Source organism: Apodemus sylvaticus, chromosome 16, assembly GCF_947179515.1.
Source record: "Apodemus sylvaticus chromosome 16, mApoSyl1.1, whole genome shotgun sequence".
Classification (NCBI taxonomy): Eukaryota; Metazoa; Chordata; class Mammalia; order Rodentia; family Muridae; genus Apodemus; species Apodemus sylvaticus.
Window position 1 is genome coordinate 47514312 of NC_067487.1, and position 25029 is coordinate 47539340.

The 25029-nt window shown below is 42.9% G+C and overlaps 2 protein-coding genes and 1 pseudogene across 2 annotated transcripts in view; 1 reads left to right on the forward strand and 2 right to left on the reverse strand.

Annotated features, from left to right (window-relative positions):
- Positions 1-23698, reverse strand: part of Dhx29 (DExH-box helicase 29) — a 43665-nt gene extending 19967 nt beyond the window's left edge. Inside the window, exons 1-11 of the mRNA XM_052159659.1 lie at positions 23207-23698; positions 17695-17768; positions 16458-16571; positions 14905-15034; positions 14313-14455; positions 11960-12088; positions 7265-7391; positions 5910-6068; positions 3043-3208; positions 2537-2660; positions 333-953 (exon numbers count right to left, since the gene is read on the reverse strand). Of these exons, the coding sequence (XP_052015619.1) occupies positions 333-953; positions 2537-2660; positions 3043-3208; positions 5910-6068; positions 7265-7391; positions 11960-12088; positions 14313-14455; positions 14905-15034; positions 16458-16571; positions 17695-17768; positions 23207-23387 (1968 nt within the window). The 5' untranslated portion in view covers positions 23388-23698. The remainder of the gene's footprint in view (positions 1-332; positions 954-2536; positions 2661-3042; positions 3209-5909; positions 6069-7264; positions 7392-11959; positions 12089-14312; positions 14456-14904; positions 15035-16457; positions 16572-17694; positions 17769-23206) is intronic.
- On the reverse strand, positions 9766-10546 carry LOC127667079 (40S ribosomal protein S13-like; annotated as a pseudogene).
- Positions 23699-23730: 32 nt separating the features above from the next.
- The window catches only part of Mtrex (Mtr4 exosome RNA helicase), a 61565-nt gene continuing 60266 nt past the window's right edge, over positions 23731-25029 (forward strand). The window contains exon 1 of the mRNA XM_052159660.1: positions 23731-23953. Within this exon, the coding sequence (XP_052015620.1) occupies positions 23820-23953 (134 nt within the window). The 5' untranslated portion in view covers positions 23731-23819. The remainder of the gene's footprint in view (positions 23954-25029) is intronic.

Sequence of the window (25029 nt, forward strand, 5' to 3'; positions counted from 1 at the left end):
GCCTGTGCACAGGCTGCCTCTACCTTCCCAGCCATCTCCACAGCCATCATTTATTCTTCCTTTTTGAACAATCTAATATTCTTAACTACCTTGCTCTCTTTTTCTGTTCACTGAAAAGAATGGAACCCCTTAGGGACACATTCCACAGAAAAGACTCAGAGGCAGTATGCCATGTGATCTATATCAAAGTCAAATCTGAATTATCTGTAGTCTTTGGATGGCAAGCAGTAACATATTTGAACATTCGGTTATCGGAACTAGTGCACTGGGCAGCTCCAAGAGCAAAGCAGAGCCCGGCACTGCTCAGGCCGGCGGAGGGAGACAAGCCTTACCCTTCCTCCGGGTCCACTTTCACAGCCCAGCTCCTCGGACACCCTGGTGGCTAAGCTCACTGCTGAGATTCTCCGGGGCTGGGTGCAGACGATGTTACATTTCCTCGCTCCACACTCATTAAGAAGCAGATCTTCCAGCAGGAAGTGTGGGACCTGGGTGCTCTTGCCACTGCCCGTCTCACCTGCCACCACCACGACCCGGTGCCTCTTGAGAGTTTCCACAATCGAGTCCCGGTGTCTGAACACAGGCAACTGCTGTCTTTCCTTCAGGAGTCTCTGATACTTGGGTGTGCTCTGTAGCCTCCTGAAGAGGTTCCTCACAGGCTCTAGGTCTTCTGCATTTGTCGGCTCCAAGGACGGGGCAGAAAGCTCTTCATCTGAAACCAAGTTTTCCCAAGATTCCTCAGGCCCCTCAGAGCTCTCTTGCTTATTTTCAGGATGCTGCTGCTGCTGCTGCTGCTGTAGTTGCTGCTGCTGTTTCACCTTACTCAAAAGCTTGGCAATAAAAAGATCCCGCGGTTTATTGGTTTCCATTTTATTGAGTTCTTCCTTTTTCTTTTCTTCATCGCTCCACTCCAACCAAACATCCCGGTACGTGGGAGGGAGTAACTGATGGACAGACTGAAAGGGGAGCAGCGGCCATGTTAGACTGCGCCAACGGATCTCAGAACTCAGTACACGAGAATCTAGGGGAGCTGACTGTCTCTTAAAATGTAGCTGTATCCTTAAACTCTTAAGTTGTTAATAGAAGAGATATGTGCATAGGCTGTCAATTCATAAATGGCGCACCATCGTCAGGTTTCTTGACTCAATGGCTGTGTGACTGGGTAGGAGTAAGGTATGGCTCTGGTTTCTGTCTCTGCATTTAAGAATAGCTAACAGAGTACCTGTGAAGTGACTATGTTTAGAGCACGGTAAAGTATGGCATGAAGGTGTAATGAGTGTTCCTGCAGGGCTAGGACATTCTGTGTAGATGAACCAGAGCATCTGGAAACACACAGCTCCCCCTTCCCGTGAGATCTGGCCGTGGTACAGTGCGGTAAGTGAAAGCATTTTAAAAGGACGACACCAAAGGGACCTTCAGTTATTCTACTCAGCTGCTACCAAAGAACAGTCCTCTCTGTGGCAACAACAGTCACTTTTACCAAGCACATATAGCTTAGAATACTTTACTTGGGCAAAATTAAAGAAATAAGACATGAACTTTGGCAGAACCTGGAAAAGAGCAAATGTTTGGACTCCTACTTAGCGTATAACTTCTTGTGGTGGTTTGAATGACAAGAGCCCCACAGGATCATGTTTGAAGGCTTGGTCCCCAGTTCGTGGAACTATTTGGAAAGATGAGGAGGTGTGGCCTTGTTGGAGGAAGTATGCTAATGGGAGTGGGCTTTCAATTTTCAAAAGTCCACACCAGGTCCCGTGTCTGTCTCTGTCTGTCTATCTGTCTGTCTGTCTCTCTCTCTGCCTGCTGACTGCTCTCAGCTACAGCTCCAACACCCAGCCTGTCTGCTTCTTGCCATTATGATCATGTACTGACTCTCTGAAACTATAAGTGAGCCCCTAACTGAATGCCTTTTTTGTTTTTAAATAAAAGTAGCCATGGTCAAGGTGCCTCTTCCCACGGTCTTGGCAGTCAAGCAACCCTTCCCATGAAGACAGAGAAACACATTTATTATAAAAAGGAAATGCTGGCAATCTAAAATTTAAAGAGAGCATAGTGCTCTCTCAGAGGGTGCCTTCCTTCTGTAGGACTTTACTCTTTCTTTAAACTCTAAGCACATAGTTGATATAACCTAAAATTGAAAACTGGAACCACCTGTCTATATTTTTAGCATGAAAGACTGAGTTTTATGGGACAATCTCGTTGTAGGGCAAGCATCGATTACCCAAAATCCTTGGAACTACAAGTTTCAAATTTTAGACTTAGAGACTCTGGCACATACACAGTGGAGTACACTGGGCAGACTTTGCCCACACACAAACTCTGTTTGCTTTATATATGCCTACCACATAAGACCTGAAAGTAATCTTGCTCAATGCTTTCAATAATTTCATTTGCAAAAGCAAACTTCTCGGTGCAGAATTCTCTCCATGGCACCACGTCTGCGCTGAAGGACTTGGGTTTTAGAGCTACAGAGTTTTCCATCAGGGGTGCACCACTTGCGTGTGCAAGTGTGGAAGCACCAAGGCCTAAAGAAGCTCACCTGCCCTTTCACTAGCCGATAAAGGGCTAGTGTGGCTCCCAGGTGCTGAGCTTGCATGCCATCCTCTGTTAAGATTGTAGGACATACAACAAGCACATCATCTTCAGACTTGACGACCCTTACCCTAAAAAGAAGCATGAAAATAACAATAAAACCATTTAAAAAAAACAATAAAAAAATTGATGCGGTCAGATCAAAAAGTCAGCAATCTACTAACATCAAACATAAGCTTACAATTACTAAGTATTCTATGGGAGGCACTGCATTAGACAATGCACCTACTTGATCCATGTTTTGCTTCTGAGGTAAGGGCTCCCTCTACAGGCCAGGCTAGCTTTGAACTCACCGGCCTGAAACCCACCGGTGCCTCAGTCTCCTATGTGCTAGGATTACAAGCATGAACCAGCAAGCCTGACATTCCTAAATGTTTACACAATTTACAAGAAACAAAAGGACTTTCACTTCATAGTTTTCTAAAAGTTCATTAGTTAACCAGAAAAACATACCTACATTTCCAGTATCTACCTACTGGAACCTTCTCAAAGGAAGGATTTGGACTCTTGGGAAGATTCTTCCTGACCCAATCGATAAGAAATTGTTTGGGAGACTTTCCAGTCCAGCTTCGAGCAGTGTAGTCAAAGTTTCTTACATCATGAGGGTCTTTCTTTTTACCTTAAATGGAAGGCAGAGACTTGTTCTTTAAAAATGGTAACAGCAATACAAATTCTCTGTGGAGTGATGAGTGCACTCTCCCTTTTAGGAGCAGCATTTCTGAAGAGAACAGGTGAAGAAGGACCAGACCGAGGCTCCCTCTTCTCTAGGCGGGTGATCCTCTTCATGGATTGAAGCACAGAACATCCCAAAGCTTTCATTGCTGCTGCTTCTAGTGTGAGACAGTGTCTCACACGGCCCAGGGAAATTCGAGCCTTGCTTGGCAGCCAAGGATGATCTTGAACTCCTGACCTCCTTGTCTCCTTCCCATACCCGGCTCACCTTATGCATGGTCATATTTACTGAATGACAATATTTGGCAGGATGCCCTCCACACAGTTACTGGAAAAGGTATGTCAGATACCATTTCTCTGCTTAACACAGCCATCAAAACTCCCTTCAATGGCTTCCTGGTATATCTAAAACTAAGTACTCATTCCTGGTAAGGGCCCTAAAGGGCTTCTGGGGTCCACCCCTACCTATCATGCTGTTCCTCCCCCACGGTGTGATTACACTGGTCCTCAGGCAATTCTTTAAATGTTCAAAGTGTGCTTGCCCCAATAGCTGCCAGCCTTGTGGTTAGAAACCAATCACAATTTCAAATTGTCAGTTATACTAGTCACATCTTAAGTATGCAATATTCATGTCAAATAACTCTGATGTAGTACGTCTCAATTACAGAAAAATCTATCCAAGAGTGATGCTATAAACTCACTTTACCGAAAGACTTCTAACTTATTATCTCTCTTCTTTGGAGTTTTTTTTTCTCCCACCAATTTGCCACTAGGCTAACATCTGATCATTTGTCAGGCTATCTGGTTATCCTCAGAACTAATTACAAAGAAAGTAGTCCCAGCTCAAATTAGAGCTCTCTACTCCATTATTATTATTAAAATTATATCTGCATGTGTGTGTCTGTGTGGGTGTGGATATATGCATATGAGCACAGATGCCCACAAGATGGTGTCAGATCCCTGGCCCCCAGAGTGGGTGCTGGGAACTGAACTCAGGCCCCCTACAAGAGCAGATGTGCTTGTAACTGCTGAGTCACAGCTCCAGCCCTGCTCTATTATGAAAATTCAGTATTCTCTGAAAGCACAAGTGACGATTTAAAAATCTGTGCTCACATTCCATACTTAGATTACACAAATAAAAGAAAGTGGGTTATTTGTTCCCATAACTCCTTTTATTTGTACAATAATGATTCAATAAGTATTACTGAATGAGTGAATAATTTTTAAAAGTCTATCATTTAATATAGGTGTGGGCTGTCATATAATCTGATAAACATGCAAAGACTACAATTAGTAAGTGCAGCAATCCACGGAAATGCAGGCTTGCTCACATCTCGGGGTCACGGAGGACTTAGGGCGTCAGGGAACAGTATTGTTTGAGTTGTGCCTTGGCACTAGGGGTAGCAAGCTAAGCAAGGGAATGGAACTGTGCAACAAGTTGTAAGGACTCAAGTGGCTAGAACACAGGAAAACAAAGTGGAAAGATACGAGCGAATCCAAATGCCAAAGCTCTCAAAAGCAATGAAAGGCTTTGGGCTTGTAACTGATGTCACTAAAGGTGTTTCCCCAGGGAAGCTGGGACACAGTGACTACAGTGACTATAGAACACCTGCCTGAGTGTATAAGACCTGGGTTAGATCTCCAAGATCAAAAACCATAGAAGCAACAAATAAAGAAGGTTTAAGCAGAGAACTTGCATTTACATAAACTCTCATTTATAATTTCCAGGAAGACACTGTCCTAAGACACTGTCCTAGTTAGCTTTCTGTTGTTAAGAAGCACTCTGAATAAAAACATTTTTCTTTCTTTTTTAGGTTTTTCAAGACAGGATTTCTCTGTGTAGCCCTGGCTGTCCTGGAACTCACTCTGAGGCCAGGCTCACCTCAAACTCAGAAATCTGCCTGTCTCTGCCTCCCAAGTGCTGAGATTAAAGGCGTGCGCTACCACTGCCCGGTGATTAAAAACATTTGGGAAGGAAGGGTTATTTGGCTTCCCAGCTCACAGACCATCACTGAGAGAAGTCAGGGCAGGCATCTTCTCTCATCCCAGGAAGCACAGCAGAAAGCCTGGAGGACGCTGCCTGCTGGCTCACCTCTGGCTCATGCTGAGCTAGCTTTCTTACACAGCCACGACCACCAGCCAGAGAACGGCGCCCTCATGGTGGGCCGGGCCCTCCGGAATCAGTCATCAATGAAGAGAGCCCTTCACAGACATGCCAAAAGACCAGCCTAATAAAGACAAGACTGCCTTTGCAGGGACCAGAATGAGAGCTCACTGTGGTTAAGGGCATATCCTGCTCTTGCAGAGGACCTGTGTTTGGTTCCCAGAACCCATGAGGGGCAGCTTCCAGCTGCTTCTAACTCCACTCTAGAGTACCCAACAGCTTTTTGGTCTCCTCGGCACTCCTGTCCACAAACAAACCCACACACATGATTCTAGGCAGTGTCAAGTTGACAGTTAAAATTTAGCCGTCAAGTTTGGAGAATGAACCAGAGAGATGGACTTGGCTAATGTCTCTGCAAAGGCAAACTGATACCAGGGAGTCATCATATTGTCATCGCTTAAAAGAAAACCCCATGAAAGCACAATTCTGTCAGCTGACAGGATTTGCCAAAATGCAACTCAACGTCCTGTTCCCCCAATTTTACCTTTTTCTTCTTCAGTAGCAGCTGCAGATTTTTCAAATAAATTAAAGTTTAGAGCACTTTCACCTTCTGTAGCTAGAGGAGGCTTTTTCCTCTCATTTTGTTGATATGAAATCTTTATGTCCGGGTTGAACACTGGATGGTCTTCTAAAGTCTCCATTTCTATCAAGAAAAAAATGTTTATTTTTATATATTGCTTTTCATGCTTTGTATTTTGCAAATACAGTTTAAAATCATGTCTTCTTTTTCTTTTATAACTAGCTACTTAATAATTCTTACTTGGAATCTATGCTAGACACGAAGTACAATTTATTAACTTGCATAATGTATTCCAAAAAGAATTAGCAATTATAGACTAAAAAATATAAACACTTTCGTTAGAAAAAACGTACACATAAGATCCATTTGCATTTCTTTCTTGAATGGAAATAGCATTTACATTATAAATCTAGGATCAGCAAACGGTGACCTACACAGCCAAATCTGGCCTACTGCCTTCTCTGTATCCTCTGTGAGTTAGCACCGTTTACAGTTTACAATTATTAAAAAAAATAAATAAATAAATAAATAAAAAAGAGGTGCCAGGGCGAAAGCCAGTGGCTAAAGAGATCTGCCCTCTGATCCCCAGTGCCCATGTGACTGGTGGCTGCCAACAGTTTACATCTGCCACCTAGAGCTAGGGAGAGGTGCGTGGAGCAGGCGGGTCACAAGGCCTGTTGCCAGTCAGTCTACATAAAACAAAAGCCAGCTCTAGATTTTTCAGATCATGTCTCAAAAATTAAGTTTCATCTGGGCACTGTGGTACACGCCTTTAATCCCAGCACTTGGGAGACACAGGCAGGCGGGTCTCTGTGAGTTTGAGGCTGCCTGGTTTACATAGTTTCAGGACAGCTAAAGCTACACAGAGAGACTCCATCTCAAAACAAAACAAAACAAAAAAAAACAACAACAACACCTCTACCACTACTACCACCAAACCCCACCAAAACCCCAAACACAAAAAAGACACTGTCAGTTGGCTTCCATATGTGCACACAAGGGCGATGCATTGTCACACATGAGACCAGTCACATATACAAAAAAGGTTATTTAGTGACCTGAAAATTATATGAAATATATATATATATATATGTATATATATATATATATATATTAACGCAATCCTTCATTTATTTAAACCAATATGGGTCCTTTATGTTGAAATACTTGGTAGGCTGTAGCAGAGACCGTAAAGTCCAGGAAATCAACAGCATTTGGCTTGCTACCTTAGAAAGTTAACCAGCCTGAAGTCTACACTGCTAGGAAAGTACAGACACAGTGCTAGGATTCTCCAGGTAAACATGCGGAAAGGTTTTTACCTCTCTGAAACTTTCGTATTTTCTCTTGAGCCTCTTTTTGGCCTTGCTTGTTTTTTTCTAGTTTGCAGGCAGCCGCTCTCTCCTTTGCGTCCGTAAGTCTGGCTGCAAGGCTCAAGTACCGTTGGTTCTTTTCCAAGTAAAACGATGAAAACAAAATAAAAAACAAAGTCTAAGAACAGTTTATGTGGGACCACTACACTACATTGTGCCAAAGCCTATGATCCTTAGACCTAACACATCTACTTCTAGAACTTTCCAGAGAGAAATAAAACAGGACACATAAGCGGGTGGAGGAGACTCAGAAAACCCAGGCTCTAATTCCACCGAGCAAAGAGTTCAGCTCCGTGGATCAGCAGCTCCCGGTTAATAAAGGGAAGGGTTAATATGTGGAAGAAAGGCACGCCCGGGTGTGTTTGTGCGCGCGCTGCGGAATATAATGGTTATCTCCACAGCAGAACACCTCAGCTACCTGTTCTGGGGCTGTTCTGTGTGTACGCCAAAGTGGAGTAACAACTGGAGGCCGACTCTGCCCCAAACCTACCCATTTATTCCAACCCTTCCCACTTTCCTCTGTGGGATGCGATACGACCATCCCTCCATTTTGTTTTTCTCTTCGGTGCTGTGTAATACATTCATGTCATTGTGTAGGCTGCCCAGACCACAGCCCAGTTAGCTTTATATGCTGCAGAAGTGGGGTACTACACATAGTAACTGCCCAAGTCAGTCTCCAGCAGCCCCCAGAAAACACTACTTGCCATCTCTATGAGTCTGACTAGTCTAGGTACCTAATGTATGTGAAGTTATACAGGATTTGATTTTCATGACTGGCTTAATGTACTAGCATAAGGTCCTCAAGCTCCATCAGTTATCCTGTGTGCCAGGAATTCCCTTCCGTCTTTACACACTCTACTTTCTGACTTGTCCTTTGCCTGACACAAGATTGCATCTACATTTTACTATTACTATGAACATAAGGTACAGATACATTTTCCCAGACCCTGACTTAAGTCTTTGAAGTATATACTCAGAAGGGCAACTGTTGGGTCACATGGTGTGATGACTAATCCTGACTGCCGTTGGACAACATCTGGAAACAACCAAACCCAAATTGCTATGAAGAATTTTCTTTCTTTCTTTTTAAATTGCATTATCTTTACAAATGATTTATTTTGCTTTTATGTGCGTTTGTGTTTTGCCTGCACGTGTCTGAGTGAGGGTGTCAGATCCCCTGCAACTGCAATTACAGACATCTACGAGCTGCCATGAAGGTGCTGGGAACTGAAGCCAGGTGCTTTGGAAGAGCATTAAGTGCTCTGACCGCTGAGCCCCATGAGGGATTTTCTTAATCAGATTATTTAAAGGAAGACTGGCTTCCCCTAAATCTGGGCATACGGTGGCAGCCCACATAAAAGGGCATGGAGGAAGGAAGCTTCGCCTTTGCCTGCTCAGCCTCACTCTTGCAGGCAGATCTGTCTACCCTGAGGCTGTGCCCAGGACTCAGTGGAGCTCCTTCGGGATTCTACCAGACTGGAAATCAGCAGCTCCTCAGGAATCCTCCCAGACTTGGGCTCCAGATTGGAACTGCAAAACCATGCAGCCTTGGAAGTGAACAATCAGTAGATTCTCAGCCTTTCTGTTGGGAAACTGCCACTGTTGGGCTTCCAGGACCATATGCAGTAAGCTAGCTTAATAGATCCCCCTTTACACACACACACACACACACACACACACACACACACACACACACACACACACACCCTTCTCACATACATTCCAATCCACACAGATACACCCACACAGACACACCCACACCCTTCTCACACACATTCCAACGCCCCCCCCCCCACACACATACACTCATTTTATCAGATAGGTTCCTTCCCACCGAGGTTGCACTTACACACCCCTCCACCAGTCACCAGGCCCCTCCACACTCTAGCAGTTCTGTGTGCTTTGGATGCAGCTACCCCAAAGAGCCAGAAGGCATCTTGCATTATCCTGGAAATTAATGATGTAGAATATCTTTCCATGGTTTATTAGCCACTTGTGTAATTTCTTTGAAGAAATGTTCCTTAGCCTTCAGACTACTCAATACTGCAAACCCCTGCAAACACTACTCAACTTGACCAAAAGCATCAAGTTCTTTTTGCAATCACCTGCCTTTAAGCTTGTACTGGCTTTTATCATTCAGTTGTCAAATACATTTTCTGGCAAGAAAGATCTTCTAGTTTCAAGTGAACCTAGCTGTTTCCTCCCACATGGCAGTACTCAGCCATGCCCTTTATCCCCGTGTGCCCACATATCTGTTACACCCAAGGGTGCCAGTGTTCACATTATTTTTACTACTCTGAACCACATTCTTTGCCCATCTGAACTCTTGTGTCCCTTAAATTTCACTCCTTTAAAGTTCTGGGCCAATGCTCCAATCAGAACAGTGCCTTCTCTGAATCACAGAGTAGATTTATATTGCCCTACACAAAGTTTTTGTTTGTTTTTCTTACTCAAGGTGACTTTATTGCTTGTGCACACAACAGCATTGGCACCACTGGAGCAGAGGCTAGGGACGACTCCTATTTCCAATTGGGTGGGAGCACCCGCTTAGTCTTATAGTATTGAGCCAACCAGGGAATTCTGCTCGCTATCAGAATCTGGCGAAATTTAGCATCCTTATCCTTTCTGTTCCTCTCAAGGTGCTTTCGGACAGCAACTGCTTTCTTAATCAAATGGTAGAGATCTTCAGGGAGATCAAGGACAAGGCCTTTGGACTTAAGGATTCTCAACATTTTATTTCCAGTCACAAAAGGGACCTGGGACACACCATGTGAGTCACTCAGAATCACACCTATCTGAGAGGGAGTCAGGCCTTTCTCGGCCAGTTTGTAAATCTGTTCCTTCAAGTCTCGTCAGGTGTCAACTTCAGCCATGTGGGGACACCACCGGCAGTAGGGCAGCACCAGCTGGGACAGGCCCTTCCCGGGAGCGGGCATGCGACCCATGGTGGCAGAGGTCTGGCGGCAAAGAGTCCTACACAAAGTTATGTATGTATGTGATTCTACTACAGGCTCATAATAGAAACGCTGTCTGTACAGACTATAGAGGAAGTTTCTGCTGTTTCTCACCACTCTAGTTCTAAACATTTAAGTTTTGTATATCTTTTCAAATATAGTATAAGTATTTTTTCTTTACACAAATGGGTCTATCATATAAACTTGCTATTTTGTGTAACTTCTACCACAATTTCCTTATTCATTTGGCTAGGACGGACAGGTTTACTATTAACAATTGCATATAGACTTTATTTTTCTTAAGTCAGTATCTGTATATAAATGGTTAGGCCGTTGGCCCTTTGCCCCTCCGTGGCTTCTGCTTCAATGCCCACCTGCAGGTTCCTGCCCGGCTTGAGTTCCTGCCTTGAGTTTCCTCCATGAGATTGTAAACTGGAATAAGCCGTTCCTGCTAAGATGGTTTTGGTCATGGAGTTTACCACGTAGTAGAAGTCAAACTAAGAGGAGACGTTAGCTAGTGAGCAGATGCTTACCCTTCCCCTGAGAACTGGAGGGACAGTGAACGTGTGTTTAACTTTATGACAGGAAGTCAGCAGACCCCACTACACTCCACACCCTCCCTTAGCCCTGGTACTACAGATCTTTAAATTTTGGTCATATCTCATGATAGTTTTCTATTTTCATGACTAGTCACTTTGAATTATTTTAACACATTCATTGGCCACTCGCATTATTTTTCTGAGGTATCCACTTTTAATAAGTTCTTCATATAATTACAGACACTTTTCTGTCTGCTGCATTTTCTGCTTATAACTTGATGTTTTTACTGCTAATGTATGGAATTTTTTTTGGGGGGGGGGGCTCAAGACAGGGTTTCTCTGCATAACCCTGGCTATCCTGGAACTCACTCTGTAGACCAGACTGACCTCAAACTCAGAAATCTGCCTGCCTCTGCCTCCCAAGTGCTGAGATTAAAGGCATGCACCACCACCCACTGGCTAATGTATGGACTCTTAAATGTGTCCCAAAGGCCCATATGCTAAAAAGGCTTAATCAGTAGTCTCTGGTGGTAGAGCTGCAGAGGATGGGATGTTAGACATTATATAAACAAGAGTGTGCCCTTAAAGGGAACATTGAGACTCCAGTCTCTCTGCCTCCATCCACCATAAGGTGAGCGCCTCTTCTCCTTGTCATTATATTACCCGCCTTACTACAGGCCCTGAAGCAATGCAGCTGAATAAACCCTCTGAAGCTGGGAGCCAAGATAAGCAGTTTAATTGGCTTAAAGCTGACACCTTTGCAATTCTGTCAGTGGTAGAAACCTGGCTAACACATTCAGCCTCAAGTGTTTATTTTATCTTCAGATATCTACTTTCTTTCCTGACTATTGGCTTCTTCTGTATGGGAAAATGCTTTGCCTTTGTGCTGTTGCTCAAAGAATTTAACATACTATTTACCTATAACAGTCATGTTAAGACATTTCATTATCTCTTTAAACATGGGAGAAATGTAATTAACGCTTGCTGGTTACTATGTGCCAACTTTTTACCCGAATGTTATTCTGTTACTTTTAACTTCATTTCCAACAGTTATTTCTTCAATTTACAAGTGAAAAAAACAAAGAGGAGGCAGGTTAGACCTTGCGCAGGTAACGGTAGGATGCTGGAGCCCGACCCAGAGCTCTACTCACGGGGTCAAACCTGGCTTCGTCTTCTAAGCCTTTCGAGTCCTCGCTCTGTTCCTCTTCGTTCTGTTGCTCAGCATATCTCAAAATCCACTCTTTCATATTTACCTCCATGGGTTTTTCTTCCTTTTTTGGCTAAAAAGAGAAAACAAATATCTGAAAGATTGAGTCAGAAAAAAATACTAAAACTATTAAGCTCTTCTTTTCTAAGTTCATCACAGTACAGAACAGCAGACGTAAACATGGCGAAAGTTACCAGGCAGTGGTGGTGCACGCCTTTAATCCTAGCCCTGGAGAAACAGAGACAGGCATCTCTGAGTTCCAGGACAGCCACTATTATACAGAAAAATGCTGCCTTGAAAAACATACAAATAAAACAAAACAACAACAAAAGGCAAAATTATATTATCTGCTATGTAGCAAAGGACAAACTAAACATTCTAAAAGAGTGTGAATTTTCAAAAGCCAAAGATATGTTTACTCTGTTGCTTACAATCCCACCCCAGGGAGGTTGAGGAAGGAGGACTGTGAGCCTTAGGTCAGCCTGGGACACATAGCTGGTCCCCACTGCATACTAAGTAAATAAACTAGAAAAGTGTGTCTGCCTTTATGTTTCTACTCAAAGTTTATTACTTTATAGAATAAAGAGGAATTAAAGTAGCACCCTTGAAAACTGGTGTTGTTGCTGAAAACAATGTTTTTTGGTTTGTTTGTTTTTTTTTTATTATATAGGGATGATGCCTTCCCAAACATTTGATAATATGTAGAGTTCTTAAGAGAAACGCCTAGTGAACTACACATCCCAGGGCCCCTGTGGTCATGTCCTCCTGTCATTCTCTTACACAGAGATCTTGGGCTTGGCCATGTGACTTGCTTCAACCAATATGACACTACCAAGCATAATTATAGCAGAGACTTACTAAGGATGTGTACATACAGGCTTGTTAACCTTGAAAAATAGATGGACTTCCATACACGTAGGACCTACATTTGTGGATTCAACCCATCTCAGATACTGAATATTTAGGATAAAGTTGTATTAATCCGACATTTTTCTTGCTATGAATTTCCAAACAATACAGTGTAACAATTACATATGTAGCACTCACATTATTCTCAGGATTATAAATAATCTAGATGACTTGAAGCATACGAAAGGATATGCAGAGACAACGTGCCAAATACTGTGCTAGCTTATTTGACCACTACTTGTGAGCAAACCAAGCCAATCATAAGGAGAGAGCAAACCAAGCCAATCAGGTGGAGGGACCATATAGGAAAAGGGATGACTGGTCAGTCTCCCGGAGAAGCATTAGTCACACAGTGAGGAGATATTCTGAACGTCCCTACACACTCTTTCTAGAACACGCAAACTCTCAGCTGACCCTAGTCCAGACCACAGAAGCATGGAAAACAAGGAACCTGATTGAAGTCACTACCTACTGGGGTCATTTGAAATAGGAGAGACAGACAGTAATAGAACAGGCTGGAAACCCATTCAAATATTTTAAGAAGTAAAAATGCTATTTAAACCTAATATTTACATTCTTATGAACTATATGTGCCTTATGCTGATCTTTTTTAGTTTGCCCTTTTTTCCTCCTCTTTCCTTCCTTCCTTCCTTCCTTCCTTCCTTCCTTCCTTCCTTCCTTCCTTCCTTCCTTCCTTCCTATCTGAATGGGAAAATGGCCCCATAGGTTAATACAGTTGCATGCTTGGCCACAGGGAGTGTCACCATTAGGAAGTATGGCCTTGTTGGAGTTACATGTAACTTTGTTGGAGGAAGTGTGCCACTGGAGGTGGGCTTTGAGGTTTCAGAAGCTCAAGACAGGTCCAGTGTCACTCTCTCCTCTTGCTGCCTGCAGATCCAGATGTAGAACTCTCTGCTTCTTACCTAGTACCATGTCTGCCTGTATGCCGCCATGACAGTGATGGACTAAACCTCTGAACCTGTATACCAGGACCAGTTAAACGGTTTCCATTATAAGGCTTAGCATGGTCACAGTGTCTCTTCACAACAACAAAACCCCTAATACACGCTCTCTGCCTTTGTTGAGACAGGGTCTCAGAGCCATGCTAGCCTTACTGTGGGGATCCTCCTGCCTTTGCCTTACAAATGACAGAATTATATATGCAGATTCCAGCCCCCAAATTTTTTAATGTGTGTGTGCACATGTGTGTGTTGGTGCCTGTGGATATCAGAAGAAGCTATCAGATTCTCTGGTACTGAAGTTACAGGTAGTTGTGAACTACCTGATACAGATGCTGGGCACAGAACTCAGGTCCTCTAAAAAACTGCAAATCTTCTTAACCACTGAGCCATCTCTCCAACAGCTTAAATAATCATTTCTTAAATTACCTTAATTTTAGGGTCTTCTTGTCTTTTGGTTTTCGTCTGCAGTGGAGGTGAAAGGGTAGCTTGTATTTGTACAGACTGGAACTTTGGCCTACTTTTAGGTTGCTGCTCTTCAAATTCTTGACTGAATCCTTCAGGAAGTGCATCTTAAAACAAAATGTGTTGAAGATAAATATGTATATGTTATATCAACCACAGGCATACTTAAGCACATACACAAGCCCTGGCAAGATCTAGAGCATCTAATTCCATTCAACCCTTATCTCCTAGGAGAAATCAGATTTTACACATCAAACTAGAAGTATGCGCACTCATCAGAGGACAGCTAGCTCACTTCTAGTTGATATTTATTTTACCTCATTAGTCAAACTTCTAAATTTTCTTTAAAAAGAGGTTAACTTATCTTACTTGACTTTGTGGCTGTATCTACCATTAATTACAAAAGCTTTCTGCACTTTAGGTCCTTACCAAGGGTTACAACCACATCCTTCTGCTGAGTTATTATTTATGCAAAGGCAGTCATAATTTTAAACCAAAAATCCAGGAGACATAGCCTGTTTTAGAAAGGGAAATAATTAATGACAATACTGTTTACCATCTGAAAGATTTAAGCAGAGCCAATCCAAGGCAGAATGAAGGTCACCTCCATGCAAGAGTGTATTGGTCATAGCATCTTCAATATCCTTAGTCTTAAAGGAAAATGCTTGTAAAGCCATGTATAAATCCTACCAAAGAGAAATATAAGTTACATTTGCTAATTTGATCCGTTTGCAAATTCCTAATCTCATTTTCTCATTCATTTTAAACCAGAAATGGGAACAGTATAATTTCAAAAACATTTTTTGTGGAGTGCTGGGGAGTACTTTTTTGTAACCTGCTTAAGACCCTGGTCTCAATCCCTAGCACCCCCAAATGAGAGAGAAAGAGAAAGGAAGAGAAGAAGGCTGGGAAAATAGGGAAATCCCACCTCAGTTAAAACTTAAATGTGCTCATTATATAAAGAATTTGGGAACCACAGTTTTTTTTTTTTTCCTAGTTTGCTTTTTGTTTTTATTTATTTATTTATTTATTTATTTATTTATTGAGACAGAATCTCTCTATTATGCAGCTCTGGTTATCCTGGAAGTTACTAAGTAGACAAGGTTGGTGTCAAACTCAGTGATCCACTTGCCTCTGTCTCCCCAGTGCTAGAATTAAAGGTGTTACTAGATTACCAGCAGATTACTAGAAACTTCCTTATCCAGTCTTTCCTTAATTTCTCACAAAATCTCAAGATGTTTGATTTATGTCTACTAGTATTAGTAGAAATGAACTTTTCCTTAATAATTTTATAAGTTACTAGGCAGTGGTAGCTTATACCTTGCCTTTTATCATCCCAGCACTCAGTGCGCAGAGACAGGTGGATCTCTGCAAATTAGAGACCAGTCTGGTCTATAGAATGAGTTTCATGACAGCCAAGGCTAAACAGAGGAACCCTGTCTTGACCCCCGCCCCATATATGTGTATGTGTACACACTTTTAATAGTTATACAATATATCTTTGGGCAGATATATCATAATTTAAGTACACATTTTTCTATATGTGAATGTTTAGAATTTTCTTCTTTAATGTTTTAGCAAACATCTCTCTGCATAAAACATTTAAATGTACTTCTATAGCATAATATTTAAAAAGCTGAACAGAACTGGTTTCAAATTCAGACTCTGCTTATTCTGATATTTACTAACTTTATACTTTAATCTACCATTTTTCCAAGTCTCAAGTCTTTCATTTGGAAAGATCAATTGCATCTGCCTTGTGGGAGTATCCCGTCAGAGCACGTAAGCAAACTGCAAGGCAGAGTGTAACATACAGGCAGTCAGTGACGGAGCTCAGAGTATAACTCACAGTGGACGCCTTATCTCAGAGTGTGCACATGACCAATCCTCTCCTTGTGCTTGCTGTTAGAACCCACCTACCTGGGATCCCAATAAAAGGTTCAAGAGTTCACTTTTATCCCACATTTAGAGCTGCCTCTAAACTATCCCCAATAAATGCACAAGATCCTAGATCTAACGCCCACCTCTGGACGGCAGGAACAATAGCCCAGTGAAGCGCGGGTGGGGCCAGGTACACTAGCTCAGGGATTAAGGTGGCGGGAGAAATACCTGCAGCTTCTTAGCAGACAGTCTTCCGGAAATCGCTCCCCTGCCATTGTTCTGTTTTTTGTGCTCATTGATCACACTGATAATTCTTTGCTCTAGTTTATTGTTAATCACCACCTGGTGGGGTTGAGAACGGTTATTAGAAACTAAATTATAGAAAACACATGTGCAAATCATATAGTTTTTCTGTTTTTGTTTTATTCCTCCCAACTAGTCCCAGGTTTTTAGCTAGAAGAAGATACAGTAATTAGTTGCCTTTTTTTTTTTATTTTTTTGGCTTACCGGGCATTTGGCTACATTGCTACCACATATGTAAGGAGAGATGGGACATGGAAACCACACAAAGCAAGGGAACAAACCCATCTTATAAAAGCCTCTGAGATCACTTCTGTGCAGCCAGGGCAAAGAGGACCGGGCCCCCGCCTTGTCCAGTTAGGATCCTTAGGGTCAGAACTCGGAGGTTCTGCCTTAGGGAACACAGCCCAAGCACACAGCCTCTGGATACTATGCTAACAAAGGACATGCCAAGGTAAAGTCACAACCGTCTACCAAGTGGCACAGGTCACACACTTGTTTGGCTCCCACTTAGTTTCCTAGTTTTTCAACTAGCCATTTATCTTCTATTGTTTAACTACTTTCAACTGAAAAGTACACAAGTGTTTTGCAGACAAAAAATAACTTCCCTTTGTTACTTATGTTGCGTGAGCCTACAAACACACTTCAGGAATTTAGTTGAGTCCAGGAGGGTACATGAACAGAAAGCTGAAATCCAGCATGGCAGTGCTCTCAGAAAGTGGATTAAATGCACCAAGGAAATAAATTGTAAATTACGTACTATCACGTGGACCGAAGGAACCTTTATCCAGACTTTTCAATTTTTTCTCAAGTTCTTAGAAGCTCTCAACATGTGTTTGACTTACATCTACTTAGTAGCTAGAGGATCATCTCTAAAAAATTTAAATACCCTATAATTTTCATTTTACTCGAGATTTATTCATTTATTCACTTATCTGTGTGTGTGAGGTGTATGTCACACACATGCGGGGACTTGCAGAGACCAGAAGGCGGCACTGGACCGACTGACACTGGAGTCACAGGCAGCTGTGAGCTGCTTCGTGTGAGTGTTAGGAGACACCCTGGGTTCTCTGCAAGAGCAGCAAGTCCTCTTAGCTGCTGACAAGCCTGTGTTTTACCTTCATGAGAATATTTCCTGAAACGAAGCAAAACCTTGCTTACTCACTTTCAAAACAGATTTGTCCAGATTTGCAGAGCCACCGGAATCATTTGCAGAATTAAAACTATAAATTTTTGGACCTGTATATAACAGACAACAAATGGGAAATTTAATGATTAGTATTCACTGTACCATTTTAATTTTTTCTCTAAAGGTGGCTAAATAGTAAATCTCTGACTTTAGCTCCTTCCCCTTAACTTTACCAAAGAACTTAAGATCTCAAAAATATTTACTCAAGGCCCCCCAAAAATATTTTACAAATTAGCAGTCTTCAAGGGGGATTAGTTTTTACCTACTTTTGATGTCAAATGCCTTCATCTTCATATTTCTTAATCAGATATTGTTTTTTTTTTTTGGTTTTTACTTTTTTTGTTTTTTTTTTTTTTTTGTTTTTTTTTTGAGACAGGGTTTCTCTGTGTAGCTCTGGCTGTCCTGGAATTCCCTCTGTAGACCAGGCTGGCCTCGAACTCAGAAATCTACCTGCCTCTGCCTCCCCAGTGCTGGGATTAAAGGTGTGCCCCACCACTGCCACAGCCACCACTGCTGTCACCTCCAGTTAGGATGTTCTTATTGTTGACATTTACCTAGACTTCTTCGGAGGTTTCCAAAAGACTCTTGCCCCCAAATGGGATGCTGAATGGAAAGACAGGTGGGTGAGAGGAGTCATCTTTTCACCTCGGCCTCAGTCCAGGGCGCTGTACTAGCTTCTGAGGACTGTCATAATAAGTCACACACTTGATGGTTGCATTCTAGGCAAGTCTGTCCCTTCAGTTTCATTAGTCCAAAATCAAGGTGTGTGTGCCCCATGTCTGGGATTTAAGCCATAATCCATCCTATTTTTAAATTGAGGATTTCATACTTGTATACAATGAGATGTGATCTTGTACACACTCCCATTTTGGTCCTCCAACTCCTCTATCTCCCTGAACATGTTCCCCTCTAAATTTCACATTTTCTTGTTGTTTTGATAACACACTGTGGTGGTTTGGATGAGAAATGTCCCCCATGGGCTCACATATTTGAACACTTATTTCTCAGATGGTGGTATGGTGTGGGGGAAATTATGGAATCTTTAGGATAGGGCCACTTGCTCAAGGAAGTAGATAGCTGGGGAGCTTTCAGGTTTTATAGTCTCGGCTGTCTTCCTGTTCTTTCTCTTTGCTTCCCATGGTCATGAAGATATGAACAGTCAGCTTCCTGCCCCTAGCTCCACACTTTCCCTGCCTGGGCCACGCTCTCCCACCATGACACAACAATGTGAACGGCGAGCACATGGAGGGAGAGGACAGCTTGCAGGAGCCGGTGAGCTCCTTCTACTTCCTGGGGTCTGATGATCAAATTCAGGTTTGGCAGCCAATGCTTTTACCTGCTGAGCCATCCTGCCAGTCCCTGAGAAAGGTTTTCACAAAATGGGTCAGGATAACCTTTAACTCATATTTAGTTCAGGTTGGCCTGGAACTTGTAAGCCCCTTGCCTCAGGAAATACAGGCTTCCACCAACAGGTCCAGCTAATGACTCCTGTACTCTTAAAAATTATGGAGGAATCAGTTTTTTCTTACTTATTATTGACATGGATTATAACTATTGAGTTATCATTGTACAAATTAAAAAGTCACTAGTCATTAAAAATAAGACTGTATGTTCATGTAAACAAAACTTTAGCAAAACAGATTTCCCCAAACAAAACATATTTTTGAAAATCTCTTTGTTCTTGGTGCTGTGGCTTGGATACACATGGATTTACATAACGAATCTTACACAGCTGAAGCCTTAATCTGCTTGGACAGTCACTACAAACTACTAAACCCTACTGAGTGAAGTCAGGCAGTGGTGGTGCATACCTTTAATCCCAGCTCTCAGGAGGCAGAGATTAGAGGCAGAGATTCAAGGCCAGCCTGGTCTACAGAGCTTGGTCCATAATCACTTCCATATGGTTTAATTCTTTTTAGAGCCTGTTTCTTTTATATAATGTTGTTTTTCATACCCACCAATGGTGCTAATGTCCCCCTTATCACTAAGGCAGCTGAGCTTGCGCTGACTTTCCTTTGATCAGCCAAGAGATCCAAACAGGGACTCTTGTGGGAAACATCTAATACCTCGCCTCATGGCACTCATCTGCCCGGCAGTAACAAAAGCAACTAATTACCAGGGTTATGTGAACAGAAGGCACAGGGTGCTGAGAGGGAGTGAAGAGAGGCAGTCAGGGTGTCAGGACCACAGCAAGGGCACAGGCCAAGCAAGGGAACATGCCCGCATCAGAGATCGTGCCTAATCATTTACCATGCAAAGCACTTAAGAGTCTCTCCACTGTGTAACACACCACCAGGCCTCAGTTCCCAGGCCGTGCCACACATTTTGTTGTGAGGAGTGGTGGTAGTGGTGGTGGTGCTTCTAGTTTCTTCTGCTTCAGTATTGTCCCCAGGGATTCCAATAGCTGCTTGCTTCATCTCCGCTTAAATGTTTTATATGCAGAGCCATCCCTACTCCAAACCAAAACACAAGTCTCATCCCATTCCATTTTTTTTGTTTGTTTGGATTTTTTGGTGGTTTTTTTTTTTTTTTTTTTTTTGGCTTTTCTCTGTGTTTCTCTGCATAGCCCTGGCTGTCCTGGAACTCACTCTGTAGACCAGGCTGTCCTTGAACTCAGAAATCTGCCTGCCTCTGCCTCCCAAGTGCTGGGATTAAAGGCATGCGCAGCCACCAGCGCCCGGCATCCCATTCCATTTTTAACAAGTCACTATTTTCTGTCTCTCCCAAAATATTGTTTGGTAAATTGTGCAAATTTGGAAGATCTTGCCCCTTTTGATTTACTGGTTTTAATAACTCTTTTGACTTCTTGTCGTTTATCCAAAGATTTTTTTTGAATAAAAAAACAGCATTAGACTATTTACTTCAGAGATGTTAATACATATCCTATTATATACTATATATGCATACATATATACTATGTATTTTACATGATAGATTATAGATTATAATATATTATTATACATATTATACTATAATTTTGTAGGCCATATACAATGTATAATTTCTCTTGTAAGGGAAGACTTGACTATCAAAAGGATTAACATAAATAGTTATGACACATGAACTATGGTGGTCAGGAAGAATTAAGAAAAAAGAACTGTTATCTGAAATGAGTGGTATAGGGTTTTAGTTGATGGTTTTAGGGACAGATGATATTCCATTCAAAGGAAAAAAGACACAATGAGGCAGAGAGCCACGTTCCTTTTGGAATTAAGAAGATCAGATTTACAACAGCTGAAAAGAGATTAGAGAAGACCCAGACTTCTCTGCTAGCTGAATGGTTTGGATTTTCATGTGGTCAGTAAGGATGCAATGGAAGACCGTGGAAGTGATCGTCAAAGCGGTCATTTGGAAGGATCAATTTGTTGTCACACTGGACTGACTGGAGGAGAGAAGAACAAAGCTCTGGAGACCCACTAAGAGGCTCTGTTGGTACTTCATGTGGACACCTAAACAAGACTGTGAAAAACACAAGAAAAGCCATAGGGGATGTTAAGATCATACAGGGCTTGGTCATAGATGAACGCAAACAGAAGCATCAAAGTTACTTGAAGGTCCAGTGAGATGGCCCAGGTTATACAGAGGCTTGCTGTGAAGCCTGACAACCAGAGTTTGATCCCCAGAGTGCACATGGTAGAGAGAACTGACTCTGAGGACTCATTCTCTTCCATGTACTCGTGTATGTGCACCATACTCAGAATAAGTACATGTTAAAACTACTTCGATCTGGAATAAACAGGACACACACACACAGAGGGAGAGGGAGAGGGAAAGAGAGAGGGAGAGAGGGAGGGAGGGAGGAAGGGAGGAAGAGAGGGAGAGGGGGAGAGAGACGGTATAAGAAAAGGTTGAAATGGTTGTCTTGAGCTTGGAAACGAAGCCAGTATATGAACTGTTAATTCAGAAGTCATCTACAAGACTGAATGTCATTGACAATACAATGGCAAAGAAAGAAGTCATGGCATTAGGGAACTCTTCTGCAAGGGCTGTAAAAAAGAACTACATTGTCCAGGACAAACACCGTGAAAAAGTTAACATCTTAGAACTGGCTGGAGGAAAGGGAAGACAAATACTACAACAAATAACTGACGTCAGAAACTTGAATTCAACAGAGGTAGGAAAAGAAAAAGATCATGGTCTGCAGCAAGACTGCTGTAGAATACGCAGGGGGAATGTGTTGTATCAGAAACTACAAGTCTAATAATTTGCATTTACAAAGGATTACTTTCTAGGAGTAAGTGTGTGCTACTAGCTTATTTCTCCAGTCTCATACTTTCCCTCCTCTGTCCACAATGATGCTCCAAGCTCTCTCTCTCTCTCTCTCTCTCTCTCTCTCTCTCTCTCTCTCTCTCTCTCTCTCTCTCTCTCTCGTATGGTTTTTGAGACAGGGTTTCTCTGTATATCCCTGGCTGTCCTGGAACTCACTCTGTAGACCAGGCTGGCCTCGAACTCAGAAATCTTGCCTCTGCCTCCCAAGAGCTGAGATTAAGCAGGCTTAAAGGCCTGCACCAAACTCCTCCTTAACTCAAGATTTTTGGAATGTTATTTCTACCACACTTTACAGAATTAACTTCTAGACAGTCTCTCTGTTTTCAGCTCTACTGTCACTTTTCATGATTCCTCACCATAAAACAAAAACAAAAATACCCTGCTAAGCTCTCTCTCTCTCTCTCTCTCTCTCTCTCTCTGAAGCTTAACAACTATAAAGCATGCCTGTTTGTGTGATTAGTAAATTAGATTCTTAAGCTGCCCTGGGGGTGAGGTTTCTATTTTATCGCCTTATTATCACCAGATACTTTGTATTTGAGTATCAATAAACACATATGTTTGTAAGTCTTTGTTGACATAGCACAAAGGGAACTGCAAGCAGACAGAGCAAACAGAACAAAACAGCACACACTTTTCATGTTTTTGAAACCAGTGGAAACAATGGTCGGAACTAATAACCTTCAAGTTATCAAATTAATCGGCGGGGTAAAGCAAAAATGTAAGGCTTTGGCAAGAAGCATAGGAATTTTAAGGTAAATTACTTCAGTGTCCAAAGTGTAAAGTGCTGTTATTCTTAGGAAACACTGACTTTTCTGAAACATACGAGAGTACTGCATAAATGCTGAAGAAGACGTGACGAACTGACAGAATATAGAGCTGTATCGAGCCAGAAGCGCTTAACAACTCTCTGAACTAGCCGAGTAGCTGTGCTGACAGCTCCGAGTGGATTCCTGCTGAACAACAGCAGATGCTATGACTTTGTTCTTAGAAGAAGAAAAAGTGAGTTAGAATGGTGATACCATGCTGTAACAGAGTTACTTTCGTAACTTTAATGGCCAAAGGCCCTTAGACTGATCTACAAGGCCACTCCACCAACAGCTAGCTGCTCAGGTGTGGAAGATGACTGAGTTTGGATCTCATGAGCACGGCTGTTGTTAGTCTTTGCTAGACAAGAAGCAGGGTCTGAGGGCAGAATGCTGGGCACTGGGCCAGGGCATACCTTGCTTGACTCGGGGTTCCCGGGCGCCGGTGGGGACGGCGGGCGCCGGCCTGGCCACCGGCTTCTTGCTCTGGGCTTCCCCAACAGCTCCGGCCTCTGCACTTTTGGCTCTGGAAGCAGACACCGCAGCCCGCATCGCCGCAGCTCCTGGCGCCTTGTGTTTCTTATTTTTGCCGCCCATGTTTCAGCTGCAGGAGAGTACTCTACCAGATCCAGATCCCGGCTGCCGTACAGCAGAAGCCGGAGAGCTCTTCACGTTTGCCGGCTCCCACGCCTCCACCCAGCCTCCTCCATCCGGGCTTCACGGCTGGGGCTCCGGTTTAATTGGCCCGTTTCATCAGACTCCGCCTCTTAACTCCCGGGATCGAGCGGCATGTCTGCTGCCGTGCTCCACTCGTCGCTAGGTTGTTAGTCATTGAACTGCCAGACTCGCAGTGGTTGAAACAGAAAAGGGGGCAAGCCCCAGACTAGAAGGAGAAAAGTTATGCAGGTCTTACGATTTGCTCACTTTTGACTCCCGCGGGCCACCGTAGAGCCCCTATTTGGCGTCACTGTAGGTACGGTCGCGGGGCCTCTTGGGTAGGAGGGAGATTCGGTCTCAGAGTTCCGAAAGATGGCGGACGCTTTCGGGGATGAGCTTTTCAGCGTTTTCGAGGATGATTCGACCACTGCAGCAGGAACCAAGAAAGACAAAGAAAAGGAGAAAGAGAAATGGAAGGGACCACCAGGGTCTGCAGACAAGGCCGGGTAAGGAAGATTTCCCAGCTGTTTTTTTTTTCCTTCTTGTTTTTGGTGCCAATGAAGGAAACACGACTCAGACGAGGAGCACAGCAAGTGTTTGAATGGAGTCAAGAGGCAAAGGAGATTGAGAAAAAAAGTTGGAGAGAGAGAAAACGTTGATTTTTTTTGGGGGGGGGGGCGCCGTACGGTCTTGGTGTTCATGCTTGTCCGCAACAGCGTGAGTTCCTGCCGCTACACTTCCTTACGCCACGCTTTCACTGTAACCCTAGCTTAGCAGGCCTGGTGCGGTTTGACTTGGGAGGCGGGGCTTGTCACCCACAAAACCTCTCACGTAGTCTTTTAAAAAATTAGGAACTAGTTGAGCCAAGGGTGAAGACGTGTAGGAGAGTGTTTTTAAACCTCGAAGGCAAATGGCTACAGAAGGAAGAGATTTAATCTCCAAGTTGTAGTTTTACCAAAAAATAAATAAATAAATGGTCAGATTCAGGATCTTGCCATGTCAGTTGGGCAGTCCTCGAACTCGATATCCTCTTATTTCAGTTCATTAGTGATGGAGTGCTCTAGGACACTCGGTCAAACTACTTTTCTCTCCCGTTAGCGTTTCACACTTGATAATTACTTCAGTCCGTTATTACATTAGTATTTGCAAAGTAATGGGTTTAAAAAAAGCTATTTCTTTCTGCTTCTTACCTGGAATCCAGCCATTAAACAAATAAATATTCATTCCTCTAGAGCTAAGGACGTGGCCAGTGGATAAGACAGCTTTCTGTGCGAGATTGAGGGTCTAGTTTCGAATCCCTAGTACCCACATAAAAAGTTAGACATAGTTGTGTGAGCACTGTGACCCCAGCACAGTGGGGCACAGAGACAAGAATTGTTAGGCTGGCTGACTGCTAACCTAGCCTCTTGGTTATTTAAGTGAGAACCCCTGTCTCAGGGGAGTAATGTAGGATGGTGGAAGTCCTCTGGCCTCCACTGTGTGCTCAAGTGTAGGCACCACACAAAAGAAGATGCAAAATTTCCTCCTATTGTCAGTTACCTTCAGTTCTCAACTTGAGGAATCACCTTCACCACACTGACCT